Source organism: Calonectris borealis, chromosome Z (assembly GCF_964195595.1).
Source record: "Calonectris borealis chromosome Z, bCalBor7.hap1.2, whole genome shotgun sequence".
In the NCBI taxonomy this organism is placed as follows: domain Eukaryota; kingdom Metazoa; phylum Chordata; class Aves; order Procellariiformes; family Procellariidae; genus Calonectris; species Calonectris borealis.
The window spans coordinates 59854028-59873602 of NC_134352.1; the positions used below are offsets into that span (position 1 = coordinate 59854028).

The following is a 19575-nucleotide window of genomic DNA, read 5'->3' on the forward strand; positions in this document are numbered from 1 at the left end:
CAGCACTACATGGATGTAACATGAATGTGAGTGAAATTAAAGGTACAGGATGAATAGGGAAAGCGTTAAACTAAAATGCCTGAATATCAGGTTTCTGCTTGCTTAATACATAATACAAGTGAATTACTTCAATTATTGTGACAAATGAGCAAGGAAACTTTTAAAGAATAATGTATCAGCATTTACAAATATCAGTTAGTAACTCTTCCCTTGTAAGCAGGCTATGTCATAGCAATCAGCACAGAAATACTTCAAAGGAAACAATCATTGCTACTATCTGACAGAACCAAGGCAGAACTGTGTAAGATGGAGGTTTAACAGATTCCATACCTACAATTATACAATCCTACTCCTATATCTGACAATACTGAAGAGTTATTGGTTTGATTCCATACAAAATAACCTCAATTCTTTAAAATGTTTTTGCATCTCCAGAAATTTTACTTCCATTCTGCTGCAACACCTTAGATATGCCAACTGTTGAGATAAGGCAAGAAAGCTTTTGGCTCAGAATCCCTTCATCAGGTCATTGTATCACCTGGTTTAAATAAACTGTATTTTTGCATAACACCCCCACCTCCCTCAAACTAGTATTGCACATCCATTACCACATAATAGAAAAACATAATCTCAGAAGGAGAACTTGACAGAATGAAAATAATACTTACAGGAGCACTGTCATGTTCCACAGAGAAATTGCACACAATCCATGTTTCAGGATCATTTTCACTGAATGCTGGTATCTTTCTGATGGCAGACAAATACAGCACATCCCTTTGAGAAGCTGGCCACACCCTCTGCAGAGAAACACCTGAATATAAGCTTTTCCAGTTTTGCAAATTAAGTACTTACTATCCTTAGATAAAGGAAAAAACAAGCAAGGCAAACAGGTCAGTCATGTTATTTAAGGAAAAGTTCCTTCAAGTTAGTAATTTCATTTTCAAAACTGAAACAGAACATAGCTGTTGTACGGATGGATATCAGGTTATATGGCTATACTTCATTTTAGAAAATTTAAGGCAAAAGTTTAAGGCCTTTGAAATGCAGAAAGCCAAGTTGCAATGACTTGTTCAGCAGACAAACAGGAAGAGGCGGTTCCCCTCCTGTTCCCTCAACCTCAGGTTTACATTTTAGTTAATACTTTTAAGCTACAAACTGAACTAGTGGTTAAGTATAAATAGATGCATCTACAGTTGCATCTACATGTCTCCAGAGAGGGCGAGGGGGGGGAGAAATATTTAAAACAAATATTATTTCAAAAAGCTACTACTTCAGTAAGACAGATATGGTAAACTGATATTATCTAAGAGAAGGTTTCAGAAGCAAAATGTCTGATAAAATAAGAAAATATACAAAAGCCATTTTCCTGACACTCAACAGGGGAAAAAAAGGTCTAGTTTTTACCACAACACTATACAGTTTACACAACTGTCTTACTCAAAATCACAAGTCCCAGTTACAGAAGTTTTAAAGTGACTGTACTACTGGTAAAATTGTCAAAGAAAAATATTTGGTTTAATATTCGAGTATACTAATACTTGGACTCATGCAAGATTAACAATGAATCCGTACACTTCACTCATTTTTTTTGAACCTTTAAGTTACAGCTCTTGGGTTATAATTCAAATGAACATTTTAGTAAAGCTACGCCAGAACTGGTTGTGGGGGATAAAACATAATGACGTTACAAGAACAAACGTTGTACCAGCAGTTATACCACCTCATAATGCAAACGTGTATGTCAACTAATTGTGGTCAACAATAGCTTGCATTATTGCAACAAAACATATGATACAGTAGTATGGGTTTCTTCCTTGTAGTCAGTGTTGATTCATTGCTTCCATTTCCTTTAGATGACTCTTGCTTGCTGGCAGTGATATATTTAGAGATTAAAAACAGTTCTCATTTGTTATTACAAGCTCTATCAGACACATGCACAAGCAATTACACTATCATGACAAATTTTGAAAAATCGACAAAGTGCAATTTAACAGAAAACTTCTTCTGAAATGTTGTTCTGAACAGTATTCTAAGTTGTTAAGTCATTAAAGTATTTCAGCATAATATTAGAACATATATGCCCCAGACTGTCTCAGAAAGGTATGCATACAGCTGAAGTGTTATTACCTTATGTGTCTGGTAAATGATGATTGCATTATCAGCTAAATTTTCCACAACGTGGAAATTTTCAATTGTTGCTAAAAGAGGAGAGGGAAAAAAAAAAATCCATCAGTAAACAAACACAGATATTAGGTCAATGTTGTAAATAATATCCTTGCTGATAAACATGCAAAGCTTAAGAACAAGTTCCTTACTTTCCCAGTCATTACGAACATCGACATTCCAGAAGTAGTGGCAAACTTCATGCCCTGTTACCCCTTTAACTGCATGGGTTGCTTTCAAAGGATCTAAAACTATTCCATTCTCTTCCACCTCTCTTCTGTATACCTATAGCCAAACACGAAGAAAGAAATGTGGAACAGAAATTGTCAAAACTGTTCATGTTTCAATTGTTTAAAATTTCATCAGGTTTTTAAAAAACACACTTACCTAGAAGACTAACAAATTAATAATTTGCCATGAGAGTGTTCTCTGGTAGCTACCAATGCAGACATTCTTACATGGCAATTCACATTAAAATATCAGTATTTTAAGAATCTCTACTCAAAAAATGATTAAGCAACTTTATTTATTACTGTGCACAAGGATCCATACAAGCACAGTAGAGCAGCCAACACAGCTACTCTAACATTTTGATACATCGAATTTACATGTCATTTTGATACCAAGTTTAAGTAGGAGAGAATGAAGAATCTGCAAAGATAAAGCTATTGCAAGAGTTACACAGGATTTTGTATAAATATATCAGAAGCCACAGCTCTTGTGGACTCCAGTCCTAACTTAAACACCACTATTCTTAGAAGAAGCATAACTTGCTGAGTGATAGTATTCCCAGAGAATCATAGAATCATTTAGGTTGGAAAAGATCCTTAAGATCATTGAGTTCAACTGTAAACCTAACACTGCAAGCCCACCAGACTGAAGGTATCTGTCTTCACAGCATGTCATCGTATATCAATTAAACAAAAACCGAAACGTTTACCTTCATTTCTCCTTCTTCTACCACTAGCTGCCAATTGGCATCTCCTCCTACATCTTGCAAGGAATACGTCATATGGTTTTGTACCATCTCTTCCACCTTTAAAGGAAAAAAATACACATTTTTAACTCATTTCTTCCATCTTCTTGGGCAGAGACAGTACAGTATTGGAAGCCACAAGTCAATACTTCAAATCTCGTGCAGGAGCTGAATTTGGATAACAAAGCTTTCTATTACAGGTTAAGAACAAGCAGATACTTCTGGCCTTCAGAAACAAAAGCTGAAGGCTTGATTCAACTTCCAATCTCATTCTTTATGGGTACTTCCTATCCTTCCTTTGCACCTCTAAAATGTCAAAACTCACTATTTCTACCTATGACAGTTTTATTTCAACATACAGGTACTTATTTCAGATATCTCTAAATAGAATTACAATGCACTTTAAGATATTCACTGAAGAACATTTTAAAAGCTGGACAAAGATGGGGGCGTGGGGAGAAAGACAGACAAGCTCTAAAAAAGCAAATGCATATCAAAAGTCATATTGGAAGAGTAGTGAAGGAAACAGTCATGAGCAAAGCATGCCTATTTCGTTTCATTGGTATCTTTGCACAGTTGCCAGCTAGAAAAAAAAAAACAGAAATGCTTACATTAAAAAAAATTATGATACAGACTGTACTATTATAAAATACTAACTTAAAAATTATTTAGCCAGACAGTTGTATGCTTTTCTTAAAGGCCAAATATTGATAAATTTTTATAAAGCTATGTGAATACCTCATTTTTTTTTATTCCACATAATGTACATGAAAATAGCTGGGACAGGAAATGGATTTTTATATTAAATCTACAATCTTATTCTGTTTCTTCAGTTCCACACCCCTTTCCAAATCTCACTCTCCCCCAAATAAAAACAGAAGCAAAAATATAAGGTATCCATTGCTGCGTAATGTTTACAAGTACTGGAAACAATTTAATAACTTTTTTCCACCAAAAGGTACATGACTGCTAAAACTTGTCACAGCAAATAAGTCCACGTGATTGACACTATTTTCCTGAATTACTAGAAATACCTTTTTTTTCCAAAAGGAAAAGCAGTACAAGCAAAGGTTAGTTGATTGACCAACACAAAGATTAATCTAAGTAGTGCACAATCACAAGATTAATAGCCTGAATCCATAAGTGGTTTTGCACAGCTTGCAAAAATATGAAGCCTAGTGTGCATATAAAATAACATAGAAAACATATATTTGAGCAAGTAGTACAACAAGTAGAAAGCAAAATTAAAGATATTTTTCTGCTATAATATAGAATTGAAAGATATAATTAACTTCTAATTTAAAGCAATAATTCCATTTGTACTATGTACTCCACGGGCAATACACTTAAGACCAGAAAGAAAAAAGGTAATTGAATCAAGTCAAAATCCGCAAAGTACCACATCAAAATAAAATCCATTGGATGGAAATTCTAGTTATCTTAACTATATATTTCTCTACAGAAGCAAAAGTGATCAGTCCAGTTTCTGGGGTTTTCTTTGTTTTTTTTTGTTTTGTTTTCGAGTTATAGTGAACTAAAAACACCCACAAGATTTGTTTCTGCTTCTAAAAGCAGGCCATCTTTTCCTGCCAGTTACTAGCAGGTTTCCTACAAAAGATTCTTCTACTTATTTTTTTTCCAGTGAAACGAAGACAGTACAATCCAAACCAGGTAAGAATATGGACTCTTAAATATTCAATTTACTAGCTCTAGGTCACACTTCTTTCAGAAAGGAATCCTCACTATGCTCCCAACATTTACCTACAACATCTTCAGGTCCCTATGTCTGTTCTCCCCTAGCTCCTAATCTATTAAGGAAAAAGCTAGCTTTTATATGTTTGTTTTGTCTTTTGCTGCTTTTTCCTTTATGCTAAATGCCGAGGGATGAGGGGAATAGCAAGGAAAGAAGAGAAGGGGTCATCCACAGGAGTGCAATCTAAACAGCTTCTTACTTCTGCTTCACCAAGGAATTGCAGTATCTACAACTGCCTTGTGCATACCACCTGTCCAAACTGTATGTAATCTATGCACTGGTCGCTGTCTGTCAACCTGCACCTATTTCAGAGGCAGAGAGTCAAGATTCACAGCTTCTTTCCCACTGGGGAAGCCACACTATTACCTCTGGGTTCCTGGCAGGCTACAGGAATGGTCTGCAAAAATACTTGTAACCCGTATTGCCATGCAGCCTTGGCCTGAACATTAAGTGGGAAGCTCTTCACTTTAAAGGCCCTCAGAGCTCCATATTCACAATCACATATGGACCACAGCAGAAGGAAACTACTGGCATGTAGTTTGACCAACATGTTTGACCAACATTTTTGAGACTAAAGAGCAAACACATGAACTCACCTATCTAATTCTACTTTAAACTATGATGTTCAGAGCAAGCTGCTGGAATATGTCACTATGACTACATTGACATATTCAGGATATCAGACTTATTTTCTGAAGGATAAGTGAATATATTGAAACTCTTCAGTAGAAATTCTCATACCCCCAATCTTGTTTGTCAACAACATACTTTATAACCTTTCAGTAATAAAACTAGTGTAGAGGTAACAAACAGTAGTGGTGAACCTTAACATTTAGTATCTTAATGTCATTACAAACAAATGTTAAAGACAAAAATCAAATCTTTGATTTAAAAGCATGAAAAACTATTCAATTTGAAGAAAAGACCACCTCCAGTCCACACAAAACAGGTGTTATTCTACTTTTATTATAATCAGAAATGCAAAATTTTCAAATTGTAGGCATTTTTATTAAGGCTACTGAATTAAATCCAACAGTTTCACAAGATTTGGACCTCTGCACAAGTGATATACATGCAAGCAGAATGTAAAAAGACAACCATTTAGTACAGGAATAAGAGAACTCCTTTGTTTGTCTCAACGTACTGGTCTAAAGCAAGCAGTGATTTACAAAAAACCCAGGTTCTGGAGAAGAGGATGAAATACAGCAAAGATATGCAACCCCCACTCTACACATTAATACAGTACCTGGGCGCTGAATCTGTGAACATCATCAGAGGCACTGACTAGATCAATGGAAGACATGGAGGAAGAGCGACTATAGGGCTACCAGAGACAGACAAAGAAAAAACCAAGTAATCAGAACAAAGGCACAACAGAGCATTCAGTACCAACTTGCAAGCACAAGATAATGAAGAAAAGGAAAACAAAAGCACCATAAGCAGCAAGCACAGCAGCGAATGCTGATTTCATGCACCTATTATGTATTATGCTCCCAGTGTAGCCCTGAGAGGAGCATAGTGTTTCCAGTAACACTAAAAATAAAGTCAACTGATCCTGATACAAAAGATTGGATTTTTTTTTTTTTTAAATAAAATCAATTCAAAGAATTTTGGTGAAGGTATCTTAAAAACACTGAATTGGGATTTTTCCTTTATTATCTAACTGACAAGCTTGATACAAGTCGAGTATTCTAAACAGATAGCCAAGTTAGTATTTTTTGAGCTGAGACAGAAAACAGTCCTTCTCCAATTCCAGCTGCTTAATTAGAAAATGAGTAAACCATTGAAAGTTACTAGAAACACCTAAAAAAACCCCTCACCTACCCATACAAAATATTATATAGAAATATGATAGGTCAGCCCATTATTCAGAGGAGATAATGAGAAATATCTTACCTTTTGGACAAATCGATGAGTCCCCACAGCAGAATACGCATCTCCAGAAGGTAAGGATGTTGGCCAGTGTAATCTGACCTTTTCACTTTGGGACTGCAACAAAATAGGTTAATTACTAGCAGTCAGCTGCTACTGGGTGGACTATGAAACAAAGTGAGTCATCCTTAATCTACGTAGTGGCTACAACAACTAATGCTGTCCACGACAGGCATGAAGCTGTCATTCTGCTGGAATTCTCAGTAAGTGAATGGGCCTGAAGACTGAATTCCTCTATGCTTCAAAGCGTATTTCTGAGTTAAGGAAAACAGATCGGCAGCATTAAGGATCCATGTAGCAGTAAAACAGTCACTCAAAACTTCTACTCTCCACTAAGAGATTCCAACATAGGTAAACTCTTTTGGCTACTATATGTCCACTAGAAAGTCTTTTAATTCTTAACCAAGTCATTGTACTCGCTATATTCATAAGCCTAAACATTTTTAAGACAAAGCGTGCATCGTTTTGTTATTCCCTCTCATTTTATACACTGCTATACGTTCTCCTGTTCTATGTATTTTCTCACATGCATCTTATCTCTTTTTGATCCTCGTCACTGAAGCGTATTCAAGAAATGTTAGAGCCTACAGAATTTTTAAATAAAAACAAACACCAACAGAACTACGTCTTTCCTATTTCACATACTTCAAAAGAAACTTCAGAGCAATAATTAGGTTTTGAGAAATAGCTGCAGCGTTTGATATTCTTATTTGCACAGGGCATCAGTTACATACAAAGATGAGTTTTATACAGCACACTTATTTAGGAATTAGAAACTAGAGACATTCAATTAGCTTAACACTTATACCATCCTTTTCTATGTAAGCTGTGAAATCACATTCTCAAAATTAGTGTTAAGCAACAATATTTAACTGTAAAAATATTAAGTGAATTCCCTTATCAGTGTCAGAATAAAATATTTAGAGCTTCAGGAGATGCACCCCAGGTTTGAGTTTAAGTCACAGAAGTCTCCCATGAAGTGCCCATCATTAAGGCATTCTTCAAGTATCAATACCTGTTCTTCCATTTTATCCTGTCTATCGAGAGCAGCTTCAACAGCATCAAAGAATTCTTCTTCATTAATCAGACTATTAGGACCCTCCTAGAGCATAAGAAACAAAACTGGTTCAAAATTTTGGAGACATGAGAGTTCCACTTAAGTTTAGTTTCAGAAATACGTATTTATATATTACACATATAACTGATGGAAGCAAATTTCTTCTATAGGCCTCACATATTTTCACCAATATTCTTAGATTACAATTCCTCTGAAAACCCTATTTCTTAAAAGGAAGTTACTCCCTCTAACTACAATTTAGGGATAGTTATATAAAGAATTAAAAAAACAGGAAACTGAGCAACCGTGTCAATATGCTTTGACATCAGATTTAGGTTTTAATTAACACGTATTGTCTCTTAAAAATGTTTAGTGTCAATAAAGTACACATATTAACATAGTTGTGTAGTTAGACTCCTTGCAAGTATTCCCGTGCCTTAGGGTGGATTTCAGATATGTGCTCAAAACATATCAAGAGAAGACAAAATTCTGGGCATCTCTATTGAAAATTCTTGGAAAGAACAGTTTAACACTAAACAGCAGGTAGAGTTGAGTCAACTATTAAAAACTCGAGGCTACTAAATAAAATGGTAATTTCAGAAAATCAGGTTTACTGCTTTTACTGTATTGTAGAACAAGCTGGTCCAGCAAATTTCAAAAAACTACTTTACAACTGGGATATCTGGGAGAAGCAGCTGGATTCACAACCAGGTAGACAAAGTCCAACTTCATATCCACCTTTTTCTTTTACAGCGTATGCCTCAGTCACAACAGAGAACCTAAACTCAAGTATCTTTTCAATATTTCAACGTATTAGTACTATTTCTCAGGCTATGATTTGTAAGCCAAAACGCGTTTGATTAATGTACATGAAAGGGTCAAGTCCTTAAAAATTAGGCAAACTGCATTATAGGTGCATTAGCTTACATTATTTTTCAGAAGGTGGTTTAAATGTCTTAGAATTTGACTAAATAGCTCATTGAGGAGGAAACTGCTGAAATATGCAATTTAACAGATGAAGAGAACCTAAAATCACTGAATTTGTCAACACGAAATTTCAAGTGGCAGTGACAAGTTAAATCAATTCAAATTAAGCTTCAGATTCTAGGACTGCCTCTGCAGTCAGGGTTTTCATATTTGCTTTACATATCTATACAGTTGAACTATTAAAAAGGAAAAGTACAAAACTATTGCATATAAGAAATATCAAATATACAAGAAAAAAAAATCAGCAGAAATATCTGCAAGCAAAATGCTTTAGAACATGGACGCCTGAGGTGAAGACAGACTTCCATTCTCAAAAAATTAAGGACTGAGATTCTTCATCCAGTTTCAGTTTCCAAAGTGGAAAAACAAAAGTGGCATGAACACACTTGCACAAGCCAAACACCTTGATTTACACATCCCTTTCCCCCTTTGAGAAACAAACCAATCTTTAAAAGTCATATTGTTTTTAAAAATTTCAAAAGCAGAATTGGTACCTCATAGTCCGGCCCTCCAAAGTGGGACTTCTTCTTCAGTTCTGTCATAGCATTTTTATATGCGTCTTCAATTCTTCTTCTTTTCTCTATCTCCTGGAAAATTACATAATCATTTGATGCAGAGAGAAAGAATGGACTGATAATAGTCAACGTGCCAATAAACGGAAGTGACCAGTACAGTTTTTTTCCCAGGTAACAATTGCAAAGCTGCTGATTTTCTGAATTTATTTGCATGCATGCATTATATGTGCCCATATACATGCACATACAATACAAAGCTTGGGGAACTAGCTACCTTGAAGATACCTTCTTTACGTCATGTGGAAGAAACAAGCAAGCGAAAACTGGTATCTAGTTTAGGCATAGCTATTCATGGTTCATTGAGGGTCAGACTTTGTATCTGACTGACAGTTTATATAAACCTCCTTGACTCAGATGCTTGGGCAGTGACAACAAAGGATGAAAAGTAAGACTGGTAAAAAGCTAACTTGTTGAATGTGGTGAGATACTAATGAGTCACAGCATGTAAGTCTGTATCTATAACTAGCTGGCATAAGATCAATGTGAATCATTTTGTGAACTCCACGCAGAGACTAACTCAACAGCATTCTCCCGTAATAGGTGTGTGACTGTACTAGAGCCACTGATGATGTCTATATCATTGGATATTTTGAACAAAAAACTAGTAATGCCAGAATCAGATTAAGTTTAATAGTTCTTCTGCAAATTCTACATACTGCCAGATATTCTCAGTGGAAAAGCTAAAAACACTTCTGAAATTCTTGCAGAATTCAGCTTTAATATGTAATAATGTTTCTCTGTCCTTTTTCAAAATCACTGAAGGGGTGGAAGAAAGTTAAGTCTTACAGGTGACAACTGGACACCACACACTACTTCTTGCAGATAGTGATTCGGCAACCCAATTTGAACTTTAAAGATTCAGTGGAAAACGCTTAAGCAATACTGAAAGGCTGAGTTTACCAACTTCACTCTGGAACACATTTTTCAGTTTCTAAAGAAACGTTTGAAAAGTAAAACAACAGTTTTGATGTAAAACAAAGTAGTATAGTTTTCTACTGGAAAATTCTTAGGGAAACAAGCAGCACTTAAATGAAGACAGTATTGTCTTTATATGTGAATGTAGGCTTTTCCCTTCTGAAACTATCACAAAGAGGAAATAACTGCTAACACTTTCATTTCACAAAATTTTGCACATTTATTTTTTTTAAATAACTCGAGAGGCCTGAAGATGCATAAAGCATGACTTGAGTGTAAGTAATTGAGAGAAGGCATAGAAGCTTTGCCAGAACACTTGGAATGAAAAAAAAAACCAAAACCCAAAACACAACTCCTCTTCCCGCTCGCCCCCAGTTCCCACACTTTTGTACTTCAATCTGCAAATTAGTGATAATTCACGTGTCAAAAAACAACTCTCCAAATCTGCCAGCTTCTCTTGGCAACAACATTAAATAAGGCAGAAATTGGGAAACTGTTTGACTATACAGCAGAAAAATTACTGGTATATTAAAACTCTAAAATTTAATGAGACATTTAAGTTACAATTGTCAATGATGAACAAAATAAGCTACCTAAACGTGTTAATCTTAAGCTGAAATTTAATGTTCAGAAGATAAGTTCGCTTATTAATAACAATTAGTAAGACCAAAGGAAACAAGAATAGAAAAATGTTGCTGTAGTCAAGACAACGAAAAAAGCTTCATCACAAGGATTCTATTGCAAATAAAACAATGGACCAACTACTAGAGATTAAATCCTTTCCTTATTTATCCATTTTAAGAAAAGTATTTTAAAACACATTCAAGAGGCTTATACTGAAAAATATACTGCACTGGAAAAATAAAAAGTCAAGCTCAAGATCTTAACAGCTAAGAGTAAAAGGTTGAAAGCAAAGCTGTAACTACAATTAACTTTAGATAACATTACACGCTTTTGTATTGATTTTATTCTGTCTGACTGTTTTGTAACAGAAAGAAAACTAAGCATAAAATTCTAAAATTGTAATCGTTAAGTGCATTATTGTAGCAGTCTCCTTAAAAATTAAAATACATTTTAATAATAATTTCTTGTTTTCAAAGGTTTAGAAATAGTTTTGAACCTTCAGAATGTAACTTAAACCCCCTTCTTTTATTTAAAAAAAAAGGGGGTTATAGAGAAAGATACTCACTTCATAATACTGTACTCATCTTCAGTCAAACTGTAGTCACCTCCAGGTTCAATAAATTCTACTGAACTTGAGCTTTTTTAATATGAGAAATTTTTTAGGACAGCTATAATTTTGAAACATACTTGCTTCAAGTTCAGCAGACATAAATCTATCTTGCATCTTTAGGCTAAGTTACCCCTCTACAGGATGGAGGCTGTGTAATTTTGTGAGGTGGCAGGACTCTTACTGATCACCTTTGCATGTTGCTATTAAGTAAAAGGCAGTTCTGAAGCTAGTGGAGTGAGGAGGCTGGAGGGGGAAAGAGAGTGAGCTGGATTACAGTGGCACCTATACTTCTTGTAAAACACTCACTGATTTTAGCCACTGACAGAGATCTTATTCCTCCTGTGACAAACCTGCATAGTACAGCGCCAGCGGCATGAATCTGCTGACACGCAAAGGACAAACTTGACGCTGCTCCTTTCAGCTCTGCTAGATGCTCTTTCACACGCACTGGACAGACTTACTAAAACCCTCCCAGCCAGAACATAAACACAAACAGCTGCCTAATTTAATGTAATTTCCCCCTCTAATCTCTTTTAGAGAAGGTATTCTGAACTTTATCATCTCACAATATTTACTTCCTTTTCAGAGCAGTTTACACATCTATCCAAGAAAACCAAAAGTACAAAGATGCACACCATTCTCCTCCTACATCTATTTATCAGATGACAGAGCAATGTTTTTTGCTGAGGCCCATAGTTATAAAAGATATTCCTATAAAGCCTTGTTTAACCACTAAAAGAACAAGATAGAAGAAAAACAAAAGCAGGTCTACAACTGAAAAGGAATAGTGTTAGCAGAGGAACCAGAGGACATGGTTCCTCTGCCAGAGCAGAGGAACATTTCCTGAAGGAACCGTGTCCCGTGGAGCATCCACACCGCAGCAGATTTTTCCCAGAGGACTGCCGCTTGGAGACAACCTGCACTGGAGCAGGGAAAAACTGTGAGGAGGAAGGAGTGGCAGCGATGAAGTGTTTTGGACTGACTGCAACCCCCCATTCCTCACCCCGCACTGCTTGGGGCTAGCAAGCAGCGGGTAGAGGGGCCTGCAGTGAAGGAGTAAAGCTGAGTCTGGGAAATGGGGGAAAAAAAGCTGTTTTAGTGTTTGTCTTTTTGTTTCCCATTAACTGGATCTATTTTAAATCAGCAACAAATTGATTTTCCTCAAGTCAAGAACGTTCTCCCATGATAAGAACCGATAAGCAATCTCCCTGTCTTTCTGTTGGCCATGAGCTTTCTCACCTTACTTTTCCCTGTAGTCCTGCTGGATGGCTGGTGAGCAGCTAGGTGGGTGTTTGGCTGTTAGCCAAGGCTAGCCCACCACAATTCTGTATTATCTAATTCAATAAAAATCTCCTCTTCCAAAAGGCTAGCAATTAGAGGAATACAAATAAAAAGTAATTATTTTATATTAGAATTAAAGTACTTTAGCATGAGTGTGCGGTAAACCCCAGAAAATTTAGTTGACAAATGTGATTTCAAAAAAGTTGCAAGGCTACCAAAGCAGAGCAACTTAAAACCTCCAAGTTTTTAGAAGCTTTTGCTATTCTGATTTCTGGGAAAACAAGTCCAAATAAGCTTGTGACCCCCTTTAAAATGTATTTACTCATGCTGTATGAGGTATCAATCATGATACCTGAAGTGAAATTTAGGTTTGAATTTGTTAACCACTTGCAGCTAAAAAAACAAGTGCTTTAAAGTTAGTCCACAGAAGAAGAAAAAAGTGACAAATAACTAATGTAAATTAATTCAAACTCTGTATTAACATATTATTCTGTATTAACATATACTAACCTAGGGACAAGAAAAAATCACTTCATCCATGCTCTAAGCAAAGTCTAATCAACAAAAGTGAACTGTGTTTGCTTAGCCTGGAGAAGAGAAGGCTTTTGTGGGGGACCTAATAGTAGCCTTCCAGTATCTGCAAGAAAGTCATAAAGAAACTGAGCCAAACTCTTCACAGCAGTCTATTAATAGAAGGATGAAAAACAATAGGCAGATATTAAAGTAAGAGTTACTCCAATTGGATGTAAGGAAAAATGTTTTCATTATAACAGTTGAGCAGCAGGACAGGCTGCCCAGAAAAGCTGTGCAGTCTCCATCTTTGGAGACTTGAAACCAGACTTAATACAGCCCTGAGCAACCCGGTCTGATCTCAAACTGTCCTTCCTTTAAGCAGGAGGTTGGAGAGGGAAAGAGAGCTCTTGAGGTCCAACCTGAATTACCCTATGATTCCATGAACAAGCTTCAAGTCTTGGATCTATTGTAATTCCTCCAACTACTTAGATGAAGCAGTAACAAATTAAGTGTTGACAGAAGTTGCAATAGAGTTAGACAGGGCCAGGCCTTTGACATATGAACAAAGAAGACCCAGGAGAGACGGGCAAGGATTCAAACATGGATGTGTTTTGTCTGAATGTGTTTATTCTTTGAATTGTGTACCACTAAAACATATGGAGTAAGATTTAAAGTGGGATATACAAACATGTTAAATGAAAAACAAAAGACAACAACAGCTAGAGGACTGCACAGGACACCAGCCAGTGATGGCAGGATTCTAGAAATCAAAGCCTGAAGTACAACCTAGCCATGCCTCCAGCACATCTCATGAGAGAAGACACTGCTCCTTTCGAATTGCTATAGTGGTTGAGTAGGCTTAGCATGAACTACCACTGCCATTAGAATAACAGATGTTCTAACACCACATACCTAAAAAATTTAACTAATTAGTATAAAACATGACTTAATCTCTTCAATCTCCTAAAGGAAAGTGAAATAATTGTATCATCTCGAAGAGACATTTAAAGTTAGAACTGGATGTTCTCCTCAGTATTGTCACCATCTCTTATTGCAATTAAAACATTCCAGAGATTTGCACGTCAATTTGCAAGCATGGATAATTAGGTCTCTTTTAGAAATCTGCAAGCAATACACTTATTGCTGTGGAATACTGTCAGGTTCTCTATAGATATAAAAAATACAGGAACACCATCTGAACAACAGCTAGGAAAAGAAAGACTATGATGAATAATGTTACTATATCACCAGTCAGGATGAGGCTTTAACACTTTGTAGAAGTAATAATGAAAGCACCTAAAATTAATAAATGCTGTGCATAAAACTAAAAGCAATACCTGGGAAAAAAAAGGTTAATAGCTCATTTGAAACTTCAATTTCAAGCTAAAGAAACATTTTTTTCCACAAAAGTAAAAGGAAAATTATCTTACCTTATCTAGCCTTTTTTGCCAGCTTTCTTCACGTTTTACCATGAGTTCAATACAATGAGAGAGTGTAGCAAGGATTCCAGCAGTAGTTGCCTTGAAAGTTATGGCTTCTCCTTTAAAATCTATGCCGTTAATTCCTTTGGGTGTCACATGTGGAAACACTAAAACCAAACATGAATCATTCACTGATAGCTGCCTTTAACTCAAACAAGCACTTTACATGTATGCGTATATTACAACTGTTTGAAGAAAACGGACTGGCTAGAAAGTTAATTTAAAAATAAAAATCAAAAGTGCTAATAATTTTCAGCTATCCACAGGATAAGGAAAGAGATTTAAAAGGAGGAACACATCCCTTCAGCTTCATCTTGCTATACTGTATTTCAAGTCTGCTTGTAATGCTGTATTACTCTGCACTCTGCAAATCATGTGGGTGGCGGGAGTGGTAATACTTTGCAACAATAGCAGTTTGACAGCTTGAAGTGCGGCCTAATTAGCACAGAGCAACCTTAAAACATATCTGATACATCATTAAGAAAGGAACAATTCCAAAATGCAGTCAAACCCAAAACATAACATTTGAGGTTGCTTTAAGCAGGTAATTATAGATTTAAAAACCTCAAAGTAAAAAGGTATGATATAAGATAAAAGTATCAAATGTGTTGAATTATCCAAGTACTGCGGGTTTTGCAGCTCTAACAACTACTTCATGCTGAAAACCAAGCCATCTGTTGCTAAGGCTATTTAAACAAGTCACTTAAAATGTGTGACAAAAAAAGTACCTATTATATGTCAAACTCATATGTAGGTTGACATAATAACAAATCAAACACTACACATTAATGTCAGAAAGTATTAGAAAGCAGAAGTAACACCCATGTTGAAGCTGACTGAGCCCATGAAGTTAAAGTAACTCCTGCTATGCCATGGGCAAGCTAATGACATATCACCTAGCTGGATACTGCTTTTCTTTCCCAGTCTGTCAGTTTGTCAACATGCCAGTATTATGGTTTAAAATGTACTAATAAATATTTGTGTAAGTTTATCCAATATCTGTCTGCAAGGGCAAAGCAGAGCTTTCAAGCAGTTCAGTTCTTGTAGGGAAAAGAAATGAAATTGCTGTTCTCTAATGGTAGAGCACAGTATCTATACTTCAGGAACAGAAAGTAATCCGTCACATGGTCTTAAGCAATGGTTTAAGTCTCCAGAGGTTTTATAAGCCCTCCTTTCAGAGGGAATCAAACCATTTTTCAAACAGATGACTACAGACTACACCCTACTTCAAATACCTCAATAAGCATACATATTATGGTAGAATACAGCTTATTTTTTGTTTCATGTTGATTGAGAATACTCCCTAAAAGGTAAAGATGATGGGGGCTGGACAAAAAAGGAAAGTAGGAGAAAGAAAAATCTGTTTCAGAAACAATAATGAGCAGAGCAGCTCTCCCTCCCGCTAACAGCTGCAGAGGGAACACAGAGGAGGCTGAGACTGAAAGTGGTATAAGCTGGCAAGGCGATGCAGTGGATTCACTGAGAGTAATGAAAATTACACAACAAGAGCTTCACCCTTAACACTTCATGACTGAAAAACATAGTTTATACCAATAATTTGCCCTGTTGATATAGGCTGTGTTCATGTGCAGGCTTATTGGCACAGGTATAATGCTTATAGATGTGATTTTTCTCTCTTAATTATGCAAGGTGCTAGACATGCTGAAGAAACTACTGCTGGCTGCAACACTAAAATAATTTCAGAAATCTCTATGGTAGATTGTAAGGGAGATGCAGCAACACAGACTCATTTCCTGGAAAAAAGCCAACTTTTGTTCCTGGATATCTTTAGGTCTCAGCTACAGCTCATTAATACTTCCATACAGTTTCAGTCATCATATATTCTAAGCCATTCCTCAATGACTAGTCTCAACGTAGCAGTGATACATGCAGAGCTTGCAGTTTTAAAGTCAGTGTCCATAGTTCTTTTCAGCCAGTATAATTCTGGGCAAAAATGAACTTGTTGCAGAAAGAACAAAACCTGTTTCTTTGAAGAGATGGTCACTCAAGAGATTCCTTACAACGGGCGGGAGTATCTTGATTCATTCCTAATCACAGGAGACACTTGTCTTCCCAGAACATGTCAGAAGATGGCCTCAATCCCTGTTTCAGTAACAGTTGAGTTTCAGCACATTAGAAGTATTTGTCAGGAGATTTTTCTATTTGGAGATCCCGAACATATTTCCTATTCCTTTTTTATGTTTTTCATGTCAGCTACAAGATTGAGTGTTTCAAAATGAAATCTGACATCAGGAGATCTATATGGCTCAAGGTAAAGGCTAACAGGAAAGTGTTCTTACCATTGCAACTGCTCTTCCAGCTTGGTGATCAAACTGCATGCAGCCAACTGAGAGAAGCAGCAGGATGATTTTTCTCCTACTTTAACTTCAATTTCAACATCTTCCAGGTGGTTCCTTTTTAACTATCCTGTCTTTTAAGCATTTTGCTTTATTTCTGATTTGTTTTCTCTTGCCTTTCCTATAAAGGATTCTTCCCTTATATGCTTTAGCCCTTCTCTCCTACACCTCTATGTCTGTTAGGAAAGTTTTCCCTTCTTGTTCCTAAGATTCTGTTTGTAACAGTTGCCCAGATGTCCCAAACATCACCCGTTTTCCAGTGAAACAAAATTATTTTAAAGACAGCAAGTAGAAAGAAGTTCCTTTACCTTTTCCATTTTATGCCACCTTAACATCATATGTCACTAAACTAATTCTAAGTGAAAAAAAAACGTTCAGGTGCATGACCAACTTATTGATACCTACTGCTGTTGATCTTCTGTAGACAGCAGTAAGATCAATATGATTAGTTTTCCTCTAAGAACAACCCCATTATTTCAGCAATACATTGGTGAATATTCTTCCTCCATTCAAAGCACAAAAACCCAGCATAAATCCCACTGTGTTTCACATCAAATTTCTCTCCTTTAGCCTCTGTACTATTTCCTTCTTTATAATTCCAGTACAAAAACACCTTCTGTCTTCAGAGAGGTTCCTTAAGTAGGTTTCACCTGCTCTTCCTATTCTTACATAATTTAAATCCAAATATGCTCATTTTCCTGAGTGGATGGATGGGAACACTTGCTGATCAAGATTCTACATTCTTAGAATATAAGATCCCAATGGGTAAATATGCATCAGACAGACTCTCCCTTGGTGTTTTATACAAGTGATCATTGTTTCAGTTACCAGATTTGTTAATTGGAAATAAATTTAAATACATTCATAGCACTCTTCCTAGCTCTTCAAAGATCCTAGAGAACACAGAAAAGAAAAAGCCTCCCTATCCAAAATGTCTTCTTCAGAGTAGTACACAAATCTCTATAGTCATGTTAACTTTCTCCTCCCACCCCAGGAAAGATGCAGAAGGCATCAAATTTCAAAAGACTATGTGCATATGGTCCCTTAAGTCAGTATTAAATCTAATGATTTGAGCATTAGATTGGTGCACTAGTGATTTGAACAGTAGGCTCTCAAACACTCCTTCTTATCACAGTAGACTAAACGGGTTGAACCCCTGCTTCTCACTTCCTGGAGCACTGACTGCAGAACAGCCCCAGACTAAACTGGCAACCATTTCTCAGCTACAGTTAAAAAGATTGTTCCAGTCCTTCCAGAGACTTCAAGAAGGGAACCTGAAATTTGAGAAACCAAAGAATCTTAACAGCTGCTCTGAGGCTAAGCTTTAGAAAAGGGTGAAGATAAATCTTTCATTATCAGTTAGTCTGAGTAGTTTTCTGCCCAATATATGGGCATGGCTGTCTCAACCTGAGACATCTACTTCCCCCACTGCATCACTTATGACTTATTATTTCACTTTAGGGCAGTGACTTATTTTTCATTCCTAATCAAGCTTTGCAGCACTCAGCTACTAAATATTTAATGGGTTTAGCCCTTAGAAATCAAACTGAGGCACAGAAAAACTAAAATGAAGATAAAGCTTTTCATAGAAATAATTGATGGAAAGTAAATTTAATGGAATCAGGAATCATAACAACTGGAATTAGAAGTTCTGTAAAAAGCAAGGGGTTGCAGAAATTATTTCCTGTAGTGAGCTATTGTGAGTTTATATACAGGTACCTATAATACATAGCAATTTCTTAGCATTTAAGTTCCCAAAGACTTGATACAGAACTTTTTACAAGAGGAATATGGATATCACTTCAAACTCCTGTTAAACAGGTGATGAAAAAAATAAAGTCACTTACTTTGCATTTAAATGTTTTAAGATCACCAGATGTACTAAAAATATAGACTTTCCTAATGACACTCCCCATATCGTATATGTATATATAGCCGATATACCAGAAGAATGTAGATATGACGAAATGTTCTAAAGGTAAATTAAGCTGAAACTCCTACATGATCCTACAAAAATTAAGTTTGACAAAGACATCTCTTTCAAAATGAATCATGCAGCAAAGTTAAATTCTCACTTAACATTTTTTAAAGAAGGCTTTTTCAGTTTTCTGAAAATTGTTCTGACTTAATAGTCCACAAAAAAATGTACACTTTTATATACACAATAGGATTAGTTGAACTGTGTGCTTGCTTACAGGTGAGCACTGCAAGCTTGCTTACCTTTGGCGATAAGAGGCAAGAAAGATTTATTCAAAACTTCAGAGTTATATGCAACTTAACCTCTGAAATCAGCATTACGATTAATCCTCAGCAGAGCAAGCACTTTATATAATTGAAAAAAATCTACTCAT

The 19575-nt window shown here is 36.1% G+C and overlaps 1 protein-coding gene across 4 annotated transcripts in view; it reads right to left on the minus strand.

Moving 5' to 3' along the window:
* The window catches only part of CERT1 (ceramide transporter 1), a 76378-nt gene that overhangs the window by 5834 nt on the left and 50969 nt on the right, over positions 1-19575 (minus strand). For 3 of the 4 annotated variants that reach the window (XM_075137107.1, XM_075137106.1, XM_075137104.1), the window contains 9 exons: positions 14817-14974; positions 9363-9455; positions 7840-7926; positions 6789-6881; positions 6139-6216; positions 3104-3199; positions 2316-2448; positions 2128-2198; positions 669-797 (listed from right to left, as the gene is read on the minus strand). In XM_075137107.1, the coding sequence (XP_074993208.1) occupies positions 669-797; positions 2128-2198; positions 2316-2448; positions 3104-3199; positions 6139-6216; positions 6789-6881; positions 7840-7926; positions 9363-9455; positions 14817-14974 (938 nt within the window). The remainder of the gene's footprint in view (positions 1-668; positions 798-2127; positions 2199-2315; positions 2449-3103; positions 3200-6138; positions 6217-6788; positions 6882-7839; positions 7927-9362; positions 9456-14816; positions 14975-19575) is intronic. The other variant, XM_075137105.1, reaches the window with a different exon arrangement.